Here is a 20,921-nt window from a genome sequence, read left to right on the forward strand (position 1 = left end):
ACCCATCAATATTTCATAAGGTTCAATGGGCATAGTTCTTATATAAGTTAAGATAAAGTCTGAATAAATCAATAATTGTATCTACCTTAAAGTACATGGAAATGTTTATACGATGAACTCATATTTATTATTTGAAATGTACTTGGAATATATGACTAACTTACTCGATGAGTATATGTGTTTAGGCAATTGGTCAATTTGCTTTGGATACATGTTATTTGTGTGCTTACTTTAAATGAACAAGAGTGGTAAGTTAAATTCTCGTTATGTGAACTTATTAAGCATTAAATGCTTACTTGGTTTTCCTTTCTCTATTTTATAGTGCTTGGAAGCTCATAAAGGTTGGAAATCAGTCGGAGCATCATCACACTATCCTTCAGCTCATTTTGGTATAAATAGCAAACTTGTTTTGGGATGATGGCATATATGGGCTGATGTTGGCTAACAAGGGTATATAAATGGTTGGTTGTATCTAGCCATTGGAATGACTAGTGTTGGTATGGTTGATGTATATATATAAGAGGATATATGATTTTAATATATGCATATTTAGTATAGTTGAGTTGAATTTTGGTAAACTTACATGATTACACAATTAGGTAAGTATGAATACATAAACATGTGAGATAATATGTCATGCATAATACTTGTATTTGGCTAGATTTAAATGTCTTGAATTGGTTGGTGAATGTGTTTAAATGTTATTGTAGGTGAAAGGAAAAATGGGCGAGAAATATGACCTTGAAATGACCTATTTTTGTCCACATGGGCAGAGACACGGTCGTGTGGTTTGACCGCGTGTCCCCTGCACCTAATTTTCAAAAATTAAATTTACCACACAGCCTAGCACACGGGCGTGTGGCTGGCCGTGTGACACAAGTCAGAGAGTTACACGGGTAAGGACACGGGCTGGGACACGATCGTGTGTCTCATATCAAATGCCCATACGGCCTGGAACACGGGTGTGTCACTCACACGGCCTGGCCACATGGGCGTGTGTCCCCTACATCTAGGAAAATTTTTTAAAATTTCGTAAAAAATTCTCTGAGTTCCTGATTTAGTCCCGACTTGTTTCTAACTCATGAATTGGACCTCAATGGTCCATTTAAGGGACAATATGATTGAATATGTCTGATTTCATATATGAATAGTAAATGACATGAATTACCTGTATTTGTTCTGTAAACTCCAGTAATGCTCTATAACCCTATTCTGGCGACAAAAATGTGTTAGGGGTGTTACAAGAACATGACAGAATAAAACAGAGCATAGCAGAGCAAAACTGAACTAAACAGAACACAGCAGAGCAGGACGGAACATAACTACGTAGAGGATGTATGTTTATGCAGATGCGACATTTCTTCAAAACAGATTTGAATGCAGATTTATCAGAAAATATCCTACCCAACTCCGCTACACACCAAAATAAGTTCCCCTCATAACTCGTTCAGCCAAATCACACCAACAAATAACTGTGGACAGTGCCACCAGAATTTTACAGTTAAAACTGCCAGATTAGATACATGTGGTCAAGCCACTATATTGCAGCCAAGTTGCCAAAATAGAAACATGGATAAACTATTAGATAATGTAGATAATCAAACTGCCAGAAACTTCCTCTTTTCACATCATCCCATGTCCCATGCAATGTGTCATGACATGCATATATAGAATCAAAGTGGTAAGCATGTAAGTCATGCTATCATACAGTAACAGAGTCAGTAGGCATAGGAGTCCATGCATTATAAAACAACTTTATCAAAACTTAACAAATAATATCAGATTTTCCATGAAGTCACTTGCATGGTTATAAATCAGAATCAATACCAATCAGTTCAACATATTTAGATATCACATGTTCTTAAGCAACAGGGTCACGTAATGACGTACCGAAAACTTAACAAAATACACATCGTACCTGGATAATTTGCACACATTAGATAACAGCACATTACGTTCTGACAAATCCTACTCACTTAGGTTCAAACTTAGTAGACATATGTACATATCACAAGTTGTTCATCATCAGATCATCAGATATCAAGTTATATAGCCTGATAAAAATTGTACGGACCCTAAAGTAGTCATGCGTTCGTTTCGAACGACGTATGCGGCCTGATGGAAAAATTTTAAATATTAGTCCACACACTCGTGTAGTTTCACACAGCCTGGATAGCTGGCTCGTGTGCCTCCAACGGTCTAACACATGCCCGTGTGGTCCTAATCTGTAATCAGTGAGTTACACGGCCTAGACACACGCCCGTGTCATTCGCCCTTGTGAACCCTGAATAATACATAATCACATACGGCCTGGGCACACACCCGTGTGCCTCCAATTTTTATGAACAGTAAGTTACATGGCCTGCCACACAACTATATGGCTCACACGGCCTGGCACATGGTCGTGTGGCATTGGTAGTCGGTCTTTCGATGCCTAAACTCAGAACAAAAGTTGGGTTATCGGTACCCACCTGATATGGATTCGAAGCAGAAGCAACAAGGTTGAGTTTCCGTCCCTAAACGACAGGCAATTGTCCAACAAACGGTTAACTTGTAGTCAAATCGCTAAAAACTAACATTCCAAAATTGAAGTTACGTCGAAGAACTTTCGACACCAAAATTTTTAATCGAACTTACCAGCCGACAAATTAAATTAGAAGGAGAAGTCAGAACCCGTACAGAATCAGTGTAACGTAACATAACAAAAAAGAAGGTCACTTGAAAATAAGAAACCAAAACGAATAAACTAAAGAATAGGAAAGGAATGATAGAAAAACATGAAAAAAAAAAAGAAAGAACAAAATGAAAAACCATATTGAAGGTTTCTGGAAGGTTTTAAGTAACTAACCGAAACTAACTACCACACAACAAAATTAAAAAATAAAACATTCCTTATTACTTTCGCTAGGATTCGAACACAATTCCAAAGAGTATACGAAAGCTTAACCATTAAACCAGTAGACTCATTCTTAACATTAATTGACTGAATTTAACTTATAAATCAAACGTTCAAAGGTAAGGGTTTTAGCAAAATAACAAAATTTCCAGAAACAAGATTCAAACCGAGAACCTCACAGATATACCCAAAACACTTAACCACAGAACTAGATCAATTTACTTGTCATACATTTCAAAATCTTAATTCAAACCAAGAACTTAACCACTATGGGTTTCACTAACTCACTTTCTTCTAACTTGGTTTTTAGGATGTTACAATTTTATTCAATTTGGTCCCTCATTGTACGAAACTAACAATTAAGCTTACAATCTAATCTTTTTCATAAACTAAACTTAAAATCTATCAATTTCAAGCCTAAATCTTTAAGAAATCAACAATGAAAACTTTCAAAAACTTTAACAAATTTTCAAATTGGTACATGGGTTAACTAAATCAAGCTCCCATGACCTCAAATCTATAAAAATTACAAGAAAATGACTTGATTTTGCATACCTATTTGTAGTCGAATGCTTTGAAAGTTTGAAGGCTTTTCTCTTTTGTTTTTTCCCTTTAATTGGACGACAATGGTGAAATGAGGAAGATGACCACATCTTTCCTCCACTAACTTCCTATATATATATGATAATTAGATACTAATTAATCTAGTTTAATTTAGGTTAATCATGATTTAGTTGTATTAGTTTAATTATTAGCTTAAATTAATGGAATGGCACTATGATCCATTAACTTTAAATTATAAATGGTTTAACAACCTTTTGAACCTTTGGGTAAATGCCATTTTAAGTCTTTAAGCATTTGGCCAATTAAAAACCTATAGCGATTGGACTTTTACAATTTAGTCCACGTACCTAAATTAACTATTTAATTGACAAAATTGATGAACCAAACATCAATATACTTTTATATTAACCTCGTAAATATAATATAAATATTTACAGACTTGGTTTATGGAAATAGGGTTTCAAAATCACATTTTTCAGTACCACTAAAAAATCAGACTATTACACAACCTCAATTGTAAACCCACCCTAAATTAGATCGAATTTTAAGACAAGTTTAATTTGAACCTAATATAACTATATTGTTCAAAAAGTGGAGTGAAATATAATTGGAAGAAGGTGTCAAAACAAAGTACCATATTGGAAAGCAATACAATATCATTGATCATATGTTGACAATTAGTGATGTTGGAATCATACTGGACTGGTCGGTATACCGAGTTGATAAAAGGATTGAATCGGCCTTTAAGTGAACCTTTCAGAACCAATAAAAAATTGGAACAAAAAATTAACAGTTGAACCATTTGAATCAAATTTTAAAATTTTAATAAGTTTTTAAATTTTTTATTAATTTTACAAATTTTTAATTGTTTATTTAATTATTTTTGGGTTGACAATTAAATCAGGAACCCATTCTTATAACATTGTTAACAACATCAAATAATAAAAAGAATCCACTAGTCAGAGCTCCACCAACATTGCAAAAGAGAAAAGAGTGAAACCCATAACAGCTAGATCCAAAATTACCTCAAGACGTGGACCATGTGGAAGACTCCTAAGAGATAAGTGGCTTATGAAGAAGAGGTATCAATTAGGCGCGAAAGCAAGGGGCAGACTCCCCCCTTAAAAAAGATAATTATTTTTTGTATCCTCATTTTTATAAAATTATAAGTTAATACATAGTAAAATTATAGTTTACCCCCCAATTTTGTTTTTTGATTTAGTCTTAAAATTATAAATATATAAGCCATACAATGATGAATTTATATATTAGCTCTTATGAAAAATATATAGCTTAGTCCTGGCCTCTTCAAAAAAAATTCTATCTTCACTCTTAGTAGTAATACGTGGTGGTAGCGTTGTCAAGCAAGATCCCTGCACATTGATCAAGATTGGAAACAGAAAGATTATGAGATTGTCGGTTCCAACAATATTGTTGCTTGAAAGGAAAAATGGAATGTTGTGGTGTGTGACTGTGATGCGAGTCTTTTCCTATTCGGGTTGGAGGAAAATTTAAGAGAATGTGATGAGAGAACTAGAATTCAGTCTTTTTACTTTTCAGATTTCAAAATTTAAGTTTAATGGTTAATATTATTAAAATTATTTTAATAAATTAAAATTCATTACAACATTATTTTTTTAGTTGCATAGCTACGAATTGAGTATTTTTTTATTTCAAAATTTACGTCAACAAATTTAATGAAAAAAATTTAATGATATCAACAATTAAATTTAAAATTTGAAAACTAAAAAGTAAAAAAATATTTCTGAAAATAAAAATACAAAAATTAAATTTTAAATTTTAAATTTTTGAAGAGTATAAAAATGAATTACATAGTTAGCCCTAGATGATGTTGATGAAAATAACAACATTAAGCCACACATGAAACAAGTCAAGTAAAAACGCCATCATGTGACAACCTAAGACACCTACACAGTAGCACTCACGTGCTCAAACATGTCAACCCCCATGAAACTTTTATGATCATAAATAGTGGTGTTGAAACTTACGTTAAAATGATTTAACCAATCGGATCAATTTAATTTAGTTAATTGGTCGATGGTAGAATTTAGTTTGGTCAGAAGTTGATTAATGGTTTTTTGGAATTTCGGTTATCTGTTAATTCGGTTCGAAATAAAGTATTAACCGAGTTAACCGAATTAACCGAACTTAATAATTAATATTATGTGTTAATTTTAAGACTTATGCAGCGTTTTTAATTAAGTAGTGTTTTAAGACATAAAATTTCGGTTAACTTTCAAGACAAAAACATATATTTTGGTTAATTTCAATATATAATTTTATATATTGTATACTTGTTTTAACCAAAAGACAAAAATATATAAATTTCGGTTAATTCGTTGGTTAACCGAATTAACTGAAATATTTTGATTTGATTATTTTTTTTGAAAAAATTTCGGTTTGGTTAGCAGTTAAAGAATTATACAATTCGGTTAATTCTAATTCGATTCGGTTCGGTTAATAACCAAACCGACTGTTTGAACACCCCTAATTATAAATTATGTCACCTATTTTGATAAAAAAATTTTAAAATTCTCTCATCCTTTTTAATTTTTATATTAAATAAATTTATCTTGCTTAAAAGAATCAGAATAATTTAATTTCTTTCAATACCAAAATTGAGCAACTAAGGTGTTCACTTCTTCTGGTCAATTTATCCTACTTTTAAATCGTATAATTAGGGGTGAGCAAAACTCGATTCAACTCGAAAAAATAAAAAAAATTCGAATTTCGAGTTAAATGAATCTAGTTATTCGAGTTAATTGAGTTATTCGAATCAACTCGAATTTTTTTTTCAAATTTCGAGTTCGAATCGAGTTGAGTTTTCGAATTCGAATAACTCGAATAATTCGAATAATTCGAATATCAAACTATAATATTTTACATTTTTACCTCAAACTCCCAAACCTTTTTACTTTTCCCTCAAAACTTTTACTCCTTCCCACTTTCCTCGCAAAACTTTTACTCCCCTCCCCTCCCAACCCCCCAATCTACCCAAAATCCATTTCCCACCAAAATTTTACTTTCCCATTTACTTTTTCTCAAAATTTTACTCCCAAAAACCCTCAAAATCTTTTATTTTCCCCCAAAAATTTTACTTCCTCCCACTTTTCCCCTAAAACTTTTATTCTCTTCTCATCTCACCTCTCATCTATCCCAAACCCTCCCCCTCTAATTTTTTTTAATATTTTCCTTCCAAAATTTTACTCCCCCTATTTACTTTCCTTCAAACTTTTATTCCCCAAAACTTTTTCTTTTCCCCCTAAACTTTTACTTCTCACCCTTTACTCTCAAATAAAAAATCAAAATTATCCAAAAAAAATCACTAAACATAAATAGTAATAATTTTATTTATATCTACTATTTATATTATTAAATTAAATTTCACATTTTATATTATTTATATTATTAAATTTTTTAGTCATATTGAATATTTCTATTAAAATTGAATTATTAATTATGTCATAAAATATTCGTGTTAAAATTTTATATTGGTATCAATTTCACATTTTATTTTTAAAATAACTTTTATTAGAAAATCATATTTTTACATTTAATATATTTTTTAATTCCAAAATATATAGTTACAAGAATATGAAGATAATTGAAACAACTAAGCAAGCAAAGAAGCTAACCAGTATATAAAAAATTAATAAATAAATTATGAGGTGATGAAAGTTAATAAAAAAATTGATTAAGGTGGACAAATTTTATTATGATGAGTGACAGTGGTTACAAGGACCCAAAATTATTTTTTAAAATTTAACTCGAACAAATATATTCGATTCGATTCAATTCAATTCGAATTTCATCTTACTCGACTCAATTCGAGAAAACTTCAAATAAAGTTAGGATAATAAAATTAGATTCGAAAACTCGATTAACTCGAAAATTTTTTATTCGATTCGATCGAATGCTCACCCCTAGGTGTAATAGCCCTCAATCTTTACGCATTCTATCAACTTGATTTCAGTTCTAAAATATTCAATAAGATTAGTGTAAATACCCGGTTTTGCCCGGGTCTAAAAGGCTCGAATTACAAGCAGACCTGTATGGCCTAATTAATAAGGCAAAAATACATGGCCTAATAATGACCCAAATACAGTGGCCCAAAACAAAGGAAGAAACCCTAGGGTTTCTATGGAGTTCATCAGCGCCGTAGCCTGTTCGCGCTGCAGCTAAGAGCCAAATCTTCACCTGCAAGGAACAAACGCAAGAAAGGAAACAAAATCAAATATTTGTAAAATCAAATCAATATGAGCAGATTTTATTTCTTTATATTTTTCTCATTAGGGCTATAAGATAGCCATTGGTACACTGTAATCGGGATTCCGAATCCAGAAATCAATAAGAGAAAAAGCACGTATTTTTCACAGCAAAGAAAGAACTCAAACAGAGAATCAACCGGAAACGAAGGTTGATATATTTTTCTTAGTTTCGTTTCATATTATATTTTCTTTTCATTTTTTTTATTGTTTTACCGAAACAAAAATAAAATAAAGGAAAAACTCTTATTTTTTCTTGCTTCTAAAACACCGTTGGGGCAGCCGAAGCTCGTCTCCGAGGATAGACGACCGGAAGTCGAGGGGTTTCAAGGGATCTTGAAGTGTTTTTGACATTTTTTGAAGGAGTTGAGCCCAGATTTGGGCTTAGAGAGGCCAAAGGAGCCGAATAGTGGATTTTCCCCTTTTTCTGGCCACCGCAGACGGTGGCGCCGGCGCCAAAGATCGGCGGCCGGCGCGATGGCCGACGATCAGCCGATGCCGGACTTAAGCCGGACGACTAAAGAGGGGGGAGAGTTTTTTTGAAAGTTTTTTTTGTATTTTTTTTCAAAAAGAATGAAAAATGAAATTTTTTGAATTATTTTTGGCTTAAATAAACTTTTGGAAACGACGTCGTTTCGTTAGGCCTCCCTAGGTGCTAAAACGACGTCATTTTGGGGAGGCCGACCCGAATCCGACCCGACCCGGCCTAGGATCCGCGTGTTTTTGAGCGGAGGGGTAAATTGCACTTTTAGCCCCTCTGCCTTTTAATATTTTTGCAATTAAGTTTATTTTGTTTTTTTTAAATTCGCCTTTAATTTATTTTAAAATTCAATTTGGTCCGTATCGAACGACGTCGTTTAGAGAGAAAGGGAAAATTGCCCTTCCAGTCCCTCCATGATTATACGCGCGTTCAATACAGTCCTTTGGGCTTTATTTGTTTGCGGATTTATCCCAGATTTTTTATTTGTAGTTCAATTTAGTCTTTTTTTTATATTTTTCTTAAAATTAGTTAATTTTAATAATGTAATTATTATTTTTATTTTTATAATTTTCATATGTAATTATTATTTTATCTATATATATATGTATATTTATTTTTATGTACGTATTTATATTTTTTTTCAAACTAATATTTTTCGCATATTTATATATATACACATTTTTTCTATTTAATTAGTTTTGATAATGTAGATATTATTTAATTATTTTAAACCTGTATATATATATTTTTTATATGTAAATGTATACATTTTTTATGAATATTCTTTTATATTTATATATATGCGTATATATCTATGTTTTTTATTTATTTTCAAAAAAAAATGTTTAACTACCTATTTATATTTTTAACACATATTTTATAATTTATGTATATATGTATATTTATATAATTTTCTTTATTTTCATAAATGCATTATATATTTATATAAGTTTTATAATTCAAAATTTTATATGTAAATCATGTGTTTGTTTTTTTTTCTTCATAATTTCAATGTATATGTTATGTATCTATTATTCTTCATATTTTTTGTTTATTTCAATCATTTGTTTATCAATTTATGTTTTTATATTTTTTTATTATTATTTTGCTCATTTATTTGATATTTGGCATGTCATTATTTATTTATTTATTTATTTATTTATTTATTTATTTATCCATATTATTTCTATACAATTGTTGTATTCATTATTGATATTTGTGTAAGAGGCATCTATTCATACATTCAACATAACATTACGTCATCTTTTTACTCGAATTTAAAAATGGAATTTTTCAAAATAGAGATAATACTCGTATTTAGGATTTTCGAGAAGATTGAACCCTAACGTATTGGGTTCCGATTTTCTTCGTTAAATCTAACAATCGAGAGTTGCTCTTTAATCAAACAAAATAAAACTTGTCATCGGGAATTCAATATTTTGTGTCCTAACGTATTGGATGTGACAAGTTGATTTCTCGAGACAAGGATTTTTTAAAAAAATAAAGGAAATATTGAATGTTTGGGATTTTAGGAAATTGTGCCCTAACGTATTGGGCTGCGATTTCTTCATAAATTTTAAACAATTAGATATTTTCTTAAATTTTATTACACGAGTTTTTTGGACTAACTCATCTTGAAGAGAATAATGTGTTGTGCCCTAACGCATTGAGTGTGATATTTTTCTTTCAAAATGAGAAAGTCTTAATAAATAATTTAATTTAATTAAGGATTGCATTTTTTTAACTCTCAACTTTAAGACATTAATTAATCAATTTGGTACCAATTTTTGGGCGTTATGAGGGTGCTAATCCTTTCTCGTACGTAACTGACTCCCGAATCCATTTTTCTAAAACTCGTAGACCAAAGCTATTTTTTAGGTGATCCAATCACACCTCAATAAAAGATTGGTGGCGACTCCCAATTTTCATTTTTTGAAGGTCGATAACCAAAATTTTTGTCTTCAAAAAAATGGTTTCGACATCTTGGCGACTCCACTGGGCACTTTTTTAAAAACAATAAGAGAGTCGAGCCACAAAGTTGATTAATTTTTGTCTTATGGTCGAGAAAATATTTTTTTTTTAAAAATCATAAGATCTTTTTTGCATTCATTGTTTTCTTGCTTAATTGATCTTTGCATTATACATTACATGAGTTGAATGATTTTACCCTTTTAAGTGGGAGTGAGATCATATTCCTTCGTGAGGTTTTCACCTCCGTATAGGATAGTGGATCGCTTTCAGAATACATCGGTACCTATGCCTTCGTGAGATTATCATCTCCGTATAGTCATAGGGAAAATGTGTTCCCCTGAACCGAACTTGATCTATATGAGCCTATAATGGGTGAAGATCGAGGAATCTGCTGGTTCGGGTACCTTTGCCCTAGAAGCCGAACCTCAGACAGTGAACCTTAGGAATCCACCCTAGGTAAAGCTACACTAAACCCTAGTAGATACCTGAATAGGTGTTTTCACTATTTCTTGATTATATTCTATGGTTTTATATGATACTGACTTTTTGTGTTTTATTTTGATTGCATGACATGGTATTTCATTTCATCATAAAAGGCGTCGGTTCATATTCAGTTGCTAGATAGAAAGCTTATCATGGAAAAAGGGTTTCATGATAAAGTAGAGGATAATGCGGCTGTCCGAACTTGGTCTGAAACAACACAGTAAGAGAAAGGTGATAGCTTGGCCGATGGATATGTATCGAAATTGTGGGACTTTACTCGCATCAGTGTAACTCAAAATAGTTTACAAGAGTTGAAGAAAATCTGGGATCAGTGGAATGACGAAGTTAGACAACTATTTTATGATAATTATGGGGATTTGCCTTATTTGCTTGACGTGAAGGTAGACAAGCGTTTGTTCTGAGCCTTCGCCCAGTTTTGGAATCCTGCTTACACTTGCTTCACATTTGAGAAGGTCGATTTGGTGCCTACAATAGAAGAATATGTGGCTTTACTCTGATGTTCAAAGTTTCAAGTGGACAGGGTCTACTCGAGAGCGATAAATGTGCCAACATTTTCGAAGAAGCTGATGAGTATAACAGGGATGAGTAAGCAGTGGGTTGCTGCACAGGTTAAGTAAAAGGGGGATAGTAAGTGCGTTCCTTGGAGGAGTTTGAAAGATGCAATTTTAACGCACCCAGACGTGAGGAAGAGGTTAAATGTCTTTGCGCTAAGTATATATGGCTTGGTTGTTCTCCCTAAAGCCTTGGGGCATGTTGATGAAGCAGTCACCAACTTATTCGACCGACTTGATAAGAGGGTTACACCAATTCCGGCGATTTTGGTAGAAACTTTCAGGTCATGGAGTGCATGCCAAAAAACGGGAGAGGGAAGATTCATTGGGTGTGCACAGCTTCTATGCGCATGGTTTCACAGTCACTTTTGGAAGGTTGATAAGGTTTCGTATCGGGTTTTCTCTAAAAATTATTCACCACTATAGGAGATAGTAGCTACGCCGAGGAGAGACGACATTTCGGAGGAGAAGTGGATGGCAATCCTTCAAAATCTTCAGGAGGAGGACGTTGAGTGGAGAGCTCCTTGGTTTCTTTCAGATGAGATCTTGTATAGGTGTGGTAATTTTGATTGGGTTCCTTTGCTTGGTATTTGGGGAGCTGTTGGATATGCCCCATTATTGGTGCTAAGGCAATATAGGTCAAGACAATTTATACCTACGACCTAAGGGATAGCTGATGGTTATAGAAAGAAGATTCAAGAGATGTCTAGTGCGTGGAAATAGACTCACCGAATGAAGAGGTTAGCTGTGGGTGCGATGACAACTTCTAAGTATCATGAATGGTGGATTAGAAGGATTAACGATAATACACCTAAGTTAAATCAGGAAAACAGCCAGTCAATAGAGGAATCTTTGCGAGTCGTCCCTTCTGAGTTGGAAATTATAAGACAAGATTTTGAAAGAAGAAATGCGGATTTAGAAAAGAAGATAGAACAGATGGAGGAGGAAAAGATGAACTTGAGATTAGACATAGATGTTCAGAAGCTCAAAACTGAAAAATTAAGGAAAGAGAAAAACAAGGCTGAAGAGGAGTTAAGTAGTCTGAAGACGGATTATAAAAAGTTACGTCTGTCAATGAGAGCTGTCGGGCTAGGAAAAACTTCAGAACAATGGCGGGAAGAAATTCGAGAAGAAAAGGACAAAGCCAGAGATGGGAACGAAAATTTCAAGAGATACAAATGCGAAACGAGGCTTTAGAAAGGAGTTTGTCAAATAGCCAAAAAGAAAAAGGTGAATTAAAGGATAGGGTGACCGAGTTGGAAAGATCTCTTCATCAATATCGAAATCGAAATTCCGCAATAGAGTTGAAAGCAAGCTTGATCAAGATTGAAGAAATGAAGAAAAGAATCGAAGAGTTAGAAACGGTGCTGCAAAATTGTGAAATCCGGATCAAGCACTTGGAAGCAAATGAAAGTCGTAATAATGAATAGCTACACTATTTTCAGAACCAAGTTAGGAGCAGAGATCATATTATGGAGGAAGCTGTGGTCCAGATCCGAGAAGTAGTTGATCACGTACAAACTTTGGCAGTACAGGCAGACATGCTGAGTGTGAAGTATGAATTAGAATCAGATCGGGGACAAGAGTTAGCTGTGTTACTTAGGAAGATTAGAATGCTGAGTAATAAGGCAAAGCTTTATTTGTAATTCACTTTATGTAAAGAAATTTGCTTTCTAGTAAAGTTTTCTTAAATGGAATTGAATCAAAATTGGCGCATTTTTGCATTCATTTCATGCATTGCATTTGCTTTATATGCATTAAAAAAATACACTAAAATATTCTAATTAATTCCTCAGGTAATCTGGAAACCAACCAACCTACTAAACACCGCTACGGTACTCGATCGAAAACTAAAGACATGGACCAAATGCTAGAATAGTTCCAAAAGGAAATGCAAGATCAGCTTCAACAACAAATGAATGAGCAGCTTGAGAAGATTCAACAAAAAATGATAGATAAAATAATGGAATCTCAGAGGAATATGATGGCTAAGTTAACTCAGTTGTTGACTGGAGAAGTTGATAGAGGGAAAAGCTCTGTGCTTAATGTTGAGGAAGGAGACAGTGAGGGACCTGTCTATCCTCCAGGCTTTACCCCTCAGCAAGTTGAGGTATATCCGCATAAATCCTCTGCCACCATTAAGCCTTAGCAATTTCAGGCCGGCATGGCAACGCCAATGAATTTTCAGGCTGGATCAGGCTCTAACCCCAGAGACAACCTTGTTAATCCTGCTGTCCCTAATTTCGATGAAACAGCTGAAAAGGAGAAAATGAATGATGAATTGCCAAAACAGCTAGAGGAAAAGTACAAGTGGTTGGAAGAGAAATTTAGAGCGATGGAATGTGCCGAGAGCTACTATGGGATGGATGCTAAAGAATTAAGCTTGGTTCCGGATTTAGTACTCCCTTACAAGTTCAAAACGTTAGAGTTTGAGAAGTACATCGGAACTAGTAGCCCCGAAGCTCATATTACCATGTTTTGTAGGCGAATGACTGAGCATGTTAATAACGACCCACTGCTGATACATTGCTTTCAAGACAGCCTCACAGCGGTAGTGTCCAAGTGGTACAATCAATTGAGCCGTACCAAGATTAATTCATGCAGAGATTTAGCACAGGCATTCATAAAACAATACAGTCATGTGACTGACATGGTACCTGATAGAATCACTCTACAAAATATGGAGAAGAAACCCGGTGAGAGTTTTAGGCAATATGCACAGAGGTGGAGGGAGGTTGCTGTCCAAGTTCAGTCATCTCTTCTAGAATGAGAGATGACAATGCTTTTTGTTAACACATTAAAGACCTCATTTATTACTCGCATGTTGGGAAGTGCTACTAAAAGCTTTTCTGACATAATTATGAATGGTGAAATGATAGAAAATGCTATCAGAACCGGAAAGATAGATGCGGGAGAAAGTAGTAGAAGGTCAGCCTCGAAGAAAAAGGAAAACGAGGTCAATAATGCCAGTTATTCAAAGACGATTACGGTAAATCAGCCGAGAAAGGTGGTTGTTGACAAACAAGGAGCCGACACAAGGCAAAACAAGGAAAAGCCCCAGTTTACGCCCATTCCAATATCGTATAAGGAGTTGTATCAAAAGTTATTCAATGCACACGTAGTTTCTCCCTTTTATTTAGAACCTCTACAGCCTCCGTACCCCAAGTGGTACGATGCAAACGCGCAATGCGATTATCCTGCGAGAATCGTGGGGCATTCCATAGAACATTGTACGGCGTTCAAAAAGCTGGTTGAAAGACTCATAAGCATGGGCGTTGTTAAATTGGATGATTCGTCTAAGACAGAGAATCTGTTACCTGATCATAATAGAGTGAACATGATAGGTGGGAGCATGGATAGAAGAATCAAGGGAGATATTGCAGAAGTGAAATTTCCTTTGAGAGGGGTCTGGAGGAAGATGGTAGAAAGGGGATTATTTGTTTCAAAGAGAGTCTTTGAAGGGGTGGAAAACTACTGTGAGTTCCATCAAGAGAAGGGACATGAGATTCAAAAATGTACAGAATTCAAAGCCTTGGTTCAAGGCATGATGGATACCAAAGAAATGGAGTTTTACGAAGAAGTTAAGGAAGAAGAGAGTATCTGCACATCCGAATCCACGAAGGTTCCAAGAGTAGTGCAGCCGGTGGTCATCATTTCGCGACCAAAGAATAATGAAGTGAGAACGCCAGTAATGCCAAGGATCATAATAAAGAAACCTGTAACCTTTTCTTACAAGGATAGTAAGAGGGTTTCGTGGAACTACGAGTGCAATACAACTGTCCCTGGAAAGAAAACTGCAAAGGACCAAAGTGTGAGTGCCGATCCAGAACCTGTGAAAGGAAAGGCCATAGTAATGGAACAAAAGAGGAAACTAGCTGAGCCTATGCCATCTATCAATGAGCCAGTGAAGGAGGAAGAAGCTGTGGAATTCCTCAAATTTTTGAAGCATAGTAAGTATAATGTGGTCAAACAGTTGCATAAACAACCGGCTCGCACATCCATACTAGCCTTGCTCTTAAATTCCAAAGTACACCGTAGTGCGTTGATGAAGGTGTTGAACGAAACCTATGTAGCCAATGATATTTCTGTCAATAAATTGGATTGGTTGGTCAATAATATCAGTGCTGATAACTTCATATTCTTCAACGATGATGAGATACCACTTGGAGGCACGGGATCTACTAAATCTTTGCATATCACTACATGATACAAGGGGTATACTTTGCTAGGAGTGTTGATTGACAATGGATCAGCTTTGAATGTGTTACCATTATCCACACTTAACAGACTTCCCATAGACAGCTCGCACATGAAAACATGCCAAACTATAGTAAGGGCATGTGACGGTACAGAAAGGAAGGTCATGGGACGAATTGAGATACCCCTATTGATCGGCCCAACAGTTTACGAGGTGGATTTTCTTGTGATGGATATCAAACCCTCCTACAATTGCTTACTAGGGAGACCATGGATACATTCGGCGGGGGCCGTACCTTCATTGTTACATCAGAAATTAAAGTTGGTGTCAGAAGGTAGGTTTGTGACGATAAACACTGAAGAGGATATTATAGCGGCCGTATCCAATGAGGAGTCGTATGTGGAAACCAATGACGAAGCGGTGGAATGCTCCTTTCAATCTCTGGAATTTGTAAATGCAACATTTATTCCTGAATGGAGTAAAATTTTGGTGCCTAAAATATCCAAAATTATAGAGATGGGTTTGCAATTGTTGTTGGGGAAAAGAGCTTTACCCAGAAGAGGATTAAGGAAATACCTTTAAGGGAAAATTGGGGTTCCAGCGCTAAAAGAAAAACAAGACAACTTTGGCTTAGGGTACAAGCCAGATAGAGGACAGAGAAGGAAAGAGCTGGAAAGAAGGCAGGAAAGAAGAAGGGCGCGTTTAAATGGGGAGGAAATCAAATGGGAGCCAATGATAATTCCCCACAAAACCAAAACCTTCGTGTCTGGAGGTATTATTCACTTTGAGAGAAGGATATCAACTGAGGAAAGCATCGAGGAGACACTGGAAAATGTGCACATAAATGCCATTTGTGAGGGTACAAAGGAAGAAGGAAGTTTGTCAGACATTTGTCCTTATGAGCCTGAGAGTGTTCTAGATAATTGGACTGCGAAAGAAATACCTGAAGTCTTTAGAATTGTCTCAGAGTAATATTCAGAACAAACTTGTTGTTTTAGCCTAGAAATAATAAGAACTCTTTTGTGAAAAAGGCTTATGTTCAAGCATCGTTATTTTAATAAAACACATCTTTGCAATTCTTCGAGCAAATATTATATAATTATTCTTTCATTTATAATCATATTACACAAATAATTGTACATAAATTCATACATTCTTTTGTAACCATATTAGCTCCTTGTATATCAATGACGTGAATGACGCCGCTGCAAACTCAGAGTCTCCTTTTGAACAAAACATGTGTTTAGAGGGATCGCATGACTTTGAAGGTGACGTAGATTGTGGTTTATCCTTGGACTTGTTAAATATGGTAGAACAGGAGGAAAAACAAATTCTACCTCATAAGGAAATAGTAGAAGTTGTGAGCTTGGAAGAAGGAAAGGAGGTGAAAATTGGAACTAAAATCTCCCCAAAGACAAGACGAGACCTCATTGAATTACTCCAAGAATTCAAAGATGTCTTCGCATGGTCATATCAGGATATGTCTGGATTGAGCACTGACATTGTGGTGCATCGCTTGCCTGTAAGGGAGGATTGCAAGCCAGTTCAGCAAAAGCTCAGAAGGATGAGGCCTGATATTGTGCTTAAAATAAAAGAGGAAGTCAAGAAGCAGTTTGATGCTGGGTTTTTACAGGAGGTCAAATATTCTAAATGGGTAGCCGACATCGTTCCAGTCCCTAAAAAAGATAGAAAAGTACGAATGTGCGTGGATTACAGAGATTTGAACAGGGCTAGCCCAAAGGACAACTTCACATTACTGCATATTGACACGTTGGTAGACAATACGACAGGATATTCACTGTTTTCTTTCATGGATAGTTTCTCAGGATATAATCAGATAAAGATGCATCCTAAAGATATGAAAAAAGACCACGTTCATTATTTTGTGGGGAACATTCTGTTATAAAGTGATGCCCTTTGGGTTAAAGAATGCGGGAGCAACATATCAAAGAGCCATGGTAGCCTTGTTCCATGACATGATGCACAAGGAGATTGAGGTTTATATTGATGATATGATTGTCAAATCCAGAACAGAGGAGAAACATATGCAGGTCTTGGGGAAGTTGTTTCTAAGACTAAGAAAATTTTAGCTCAAACTCAAACCAACAAAATGCACTTTTGGAGCCAGATCAGGAAAGTTGTTGGGCTTCGTAGTCAGTGAGAAAGGAATCGAGATTGACCCAGACAAAGTTAAGGCAATACGGGATTTACTGTCACCACGTACTCAGAAAGAGGTTCGAGGTTTTTTAGGACGTCTGAATTATATTGCTCGGTTTATTTCACAGTTGATTGAGAAATGTGATCCCATATTTCATCTTCTGAAGAAACATAATCCAGGTGTTTGGAATGAAGAATGCCAGGAAGCTTTTGAAAAGATAAAGCAATACCTATCCAATACTCCAGTGCTGTCACCGCCTAGCCCAGATAGACCATTAATTTTGTATTTAACGGTGTTCAAAAATTCCATGGGATGTGTGTTGGGTCAACATAATGCGACTAGAAAGAAAGAAAAGGTGCTATACTATCTCAGTAAGAAATTCACTAATTGTGAAATGAGATATTTGTCTATAGAAAAATTGTGCTGTGCCTTGATTTGGACGACGAAGAGATTGAGGCAATACTTGCTTTATCATACGACTTGGCTGATTTCAAAATTAGACCCTTTAAAGTATATGATGGAGTCAACGGCGTTGAATGGAAGAATGGCTAGATGACAAATCTTGCACTCCGAGTTCGATATAGTATATGTAAGTCAGAAGGCCATAAAAGGGAGTGCGATAACAGGTTTCTTTTCTAGCAGAGCTTTAGAAGATTATGAACCTCTGGACTTTGATTTCCCGAATGAGGACTTGACGTATGTGGCAAATACTGAAGAGAATCCCCAAGAAAATCATTCTTGGAGATTAAAATTTGATGGAGCTTCGAATGCGTTAGGCAATGGGATTGGGGCAGTCCTGGTATCTCTAAATGGAGATTATCATCCTTTCACCAGCAAATTGGAATTTGATTGTACTAATAACATGGCTGAGTACGAAGCTTGCATCATAGGTATTCGGGCAGCCATAGAGCGAAAAATTAAGACACTAGAAGTATACGGAGATTCAGCGTTGGTAATATACCAACTAAGAGGGGAATGGGAGACAAGAGACCCTAAGTTGATCTGTTATCGGAGATTGGTTCTGGATTTGATTGAAGAGTTTGACAACATTACTTTTCACTATCTCCCAGAAGAAGAAAATCAGATGGCTGATGCTCTTGCTACTTTAGCCTCCATGATTAAAGTGAATAAATTAGAGGATATGAAGTCCATTCAAATTAGTATTTATGAAATCCTGGCTCACTGCTACAGTATCGAAGAAGTGGAGAATGATAATCGCCTCTGGTACCAAGATATATTGCTATATGTAAAGAATCGCAAATATCCTGATCATGCAACGAAAAATGATAAGAGGACATTGAGGAGGTTAGCTATTGACTATGTCCTAGATGGAGAGATTCTATATAAAAAGGGAAAGGATCGAGTACTGTTGAGATGCGTGGATGCTGTAGAGGCTAAGGAAATTTTAGAAGAAGTCCATGAGGGGTTTGTGGAACGCACGTCAACGGATTCACCATGGCTAGGCAGATCATGAGATTCGGATATTACTGGTTCACCATAGAAAGAGATTGCATCCATCATGCCAAGAAATGCCATAAATGTAAAATTTATGGGGATAAAATGCATGCGTCTCCTTCACCTCTTCATGTTATGACTTCTCCATGGCCTTTCTCTATATGAGGTATGGACGTCATTAGACCAATATCACCGAAGGCTTCTAATGGACATCGTTTCATTTTTGTGGTTATTGACTATTTCACTAAGTGGGTAGAAGCAACCTCATATGCTAACGTCACGAAGTCAGCAATCAGTAAGTTTTTGAAGAAAGAGATCATATGTCGATATGGAATGCCTGAAAGAATCATATCTGATAATGTGCTGAATCTGAATAACAGCACAATAGCGGAGGTCTGCAGTCAATTCAGTATTAGACACCATAATTCATCGCCATACCGACCAAAAATGAATGGTGCAGTGGAGGCGGCCAACAAAAATATTAAGAAAATTGTGGCGAAAATGGCTAAAACTTACAAGGATTGGCATGAGAAGTTACCATTCGCTCTTCTTGCTTACCAAACATCTATCAGGACTTCTACTGGAGCAACACCTTTTTCTTTGGTTTATGGTATGCAAGCAGTCCTACCCATTGAAGTCGAAATTCCTTCTCTCCGGGTATTGGCTGAATTAAAATTAGATGAGGTCGAATGGCTCCAATCTCGGTATGATCAATTGAACCTGATAGAAGAGAAAAGACTGAAAGCTATTCATCATGGTCAAATGTATCAGAAGCGAATGATGCGAGCTTATAACAAAAAGGTTCGTCCTAGAGAATTTTATGAGGGGGACTTGGTGTTGAAAAAGATCCTCCCTTTACAAAATGATTTCAGAGGGAAATGGATGCCAAACTGGGAAGAACCTTATGTTGTAAAAAAGGCTTTTTCTGGAGGTGCTTTGATTTTGGGTGAAATGAATGGTAAAAACTTGCCGAATCCTGTAAATTCAGATTCAGTCAAGAAATATTTCACTTGAAGAAAAAGAAGGAATCAAAGTGAAAACCCGAAAAAGGCGCTTTGAATTAAAAAAATGGAGAGGCCAAGGTGAAAACCTGCAAAGGGCGCCTTGAAACCAAAGGGGATTTGAGTTGAAAACCCGAAAAGAGCAACTCAAACATTGATCAGATTGGGGCATGTGGTGATCTTGCTATACCTAAATCAACAGGGAAAGGGTATGCGACATCTTAGGGCATCGAGAAAGTACTGTAGATCTTCTAAACACATGTTAAATTCAAAATGGTCCTTAGTTTGTACGGAGAAGTTTAAGTTGTGATATCCAAGGCACCTAGCCTTCATATTACTTGTACCGAATTTGTTTTTTCTTGTAATACTTCATTCTTTGTTGTTCTTGAATATCTTTTTCTTTTCAAGACACTAGCTCTCAATAAATTTCTTTTCTTTTATTCATATTTGATAATTCATTTTCGGGTCGGTATTATCTTGATGCAAGCATGTTGCGTTAGAATAATGATTAATGGACTAATAAACTTTCACAAAGGAAGTTTTGAATATTACTCTGGAAGATTCTAAATAATACAGTAACCTGAAACAGGACTATTGTTTAGAACACGTCAAGTTTAAAATTTTGTCGAGATATCTTGTTGGTGACAAAGTTTTAATCACCAAGGGATAAGAAGAAGTTCCCTTTAAAAAAGAAAATTTTTCGTTTATGCAAGAGAATTGGGTATGACACCCTAGGAATTGTGTAAAAGACCAAAAGAAATTTCGCATACTGTATCCTTGAATTGTGATAGTAGAGGATTGAGAAAAGGACAGATCTTTTTACCCTTGAGTTACAATGAAAGAAAAATGGTACCAA

General features: G+C 35.3%; 1 protein-coding gene across 1 annotated transcript; it reads left to right on the forward strand.

Annotated features, from left to right (window-relative positions):
• Window positions 1-14,125: 14,125 nt before the first annotated feature.
• Window positions 14,126-15,460, forward strand: LOC107942087 (uncharacterized). The gene has a single exon (XM_016875733.2). It carries the CDS (start codon window positions 14,126-14,128, stop codon window positions 15,458-15,460), a length of 1,335 nt encoding a protein of 444 aa, XP_016731222.2.
• The last annotated feature ends 5,461 nt before the right edge of the window (window positions 15,461-20,921 follow it).

Source organism: Gossypium hirsutum, chromosome D12, assembly GCF_007990345.1.
Source record: "Gossypium hirsutum isolate 1008001.06 chromosome D12, Gossypium_hirsutum_v2.1, whole genome shotgun sequence".
Lineage (NCBI taxonomy): Eukaryota > Viridiplantae > Streptophyta > Magnoliopsida > Malvales > Malvaceae > Gossypium > Gossypium hirsutum.

What these genes read in the sequence shown, in the direction of transcription:
- LOC107942087 (XM_016875733.2), top strand. Translation starts at nt 14,126, where the DNA reads ATGATAGAAAATGCTATCAGAACCGGAAAGATAGATGCGGGAGAAAGT.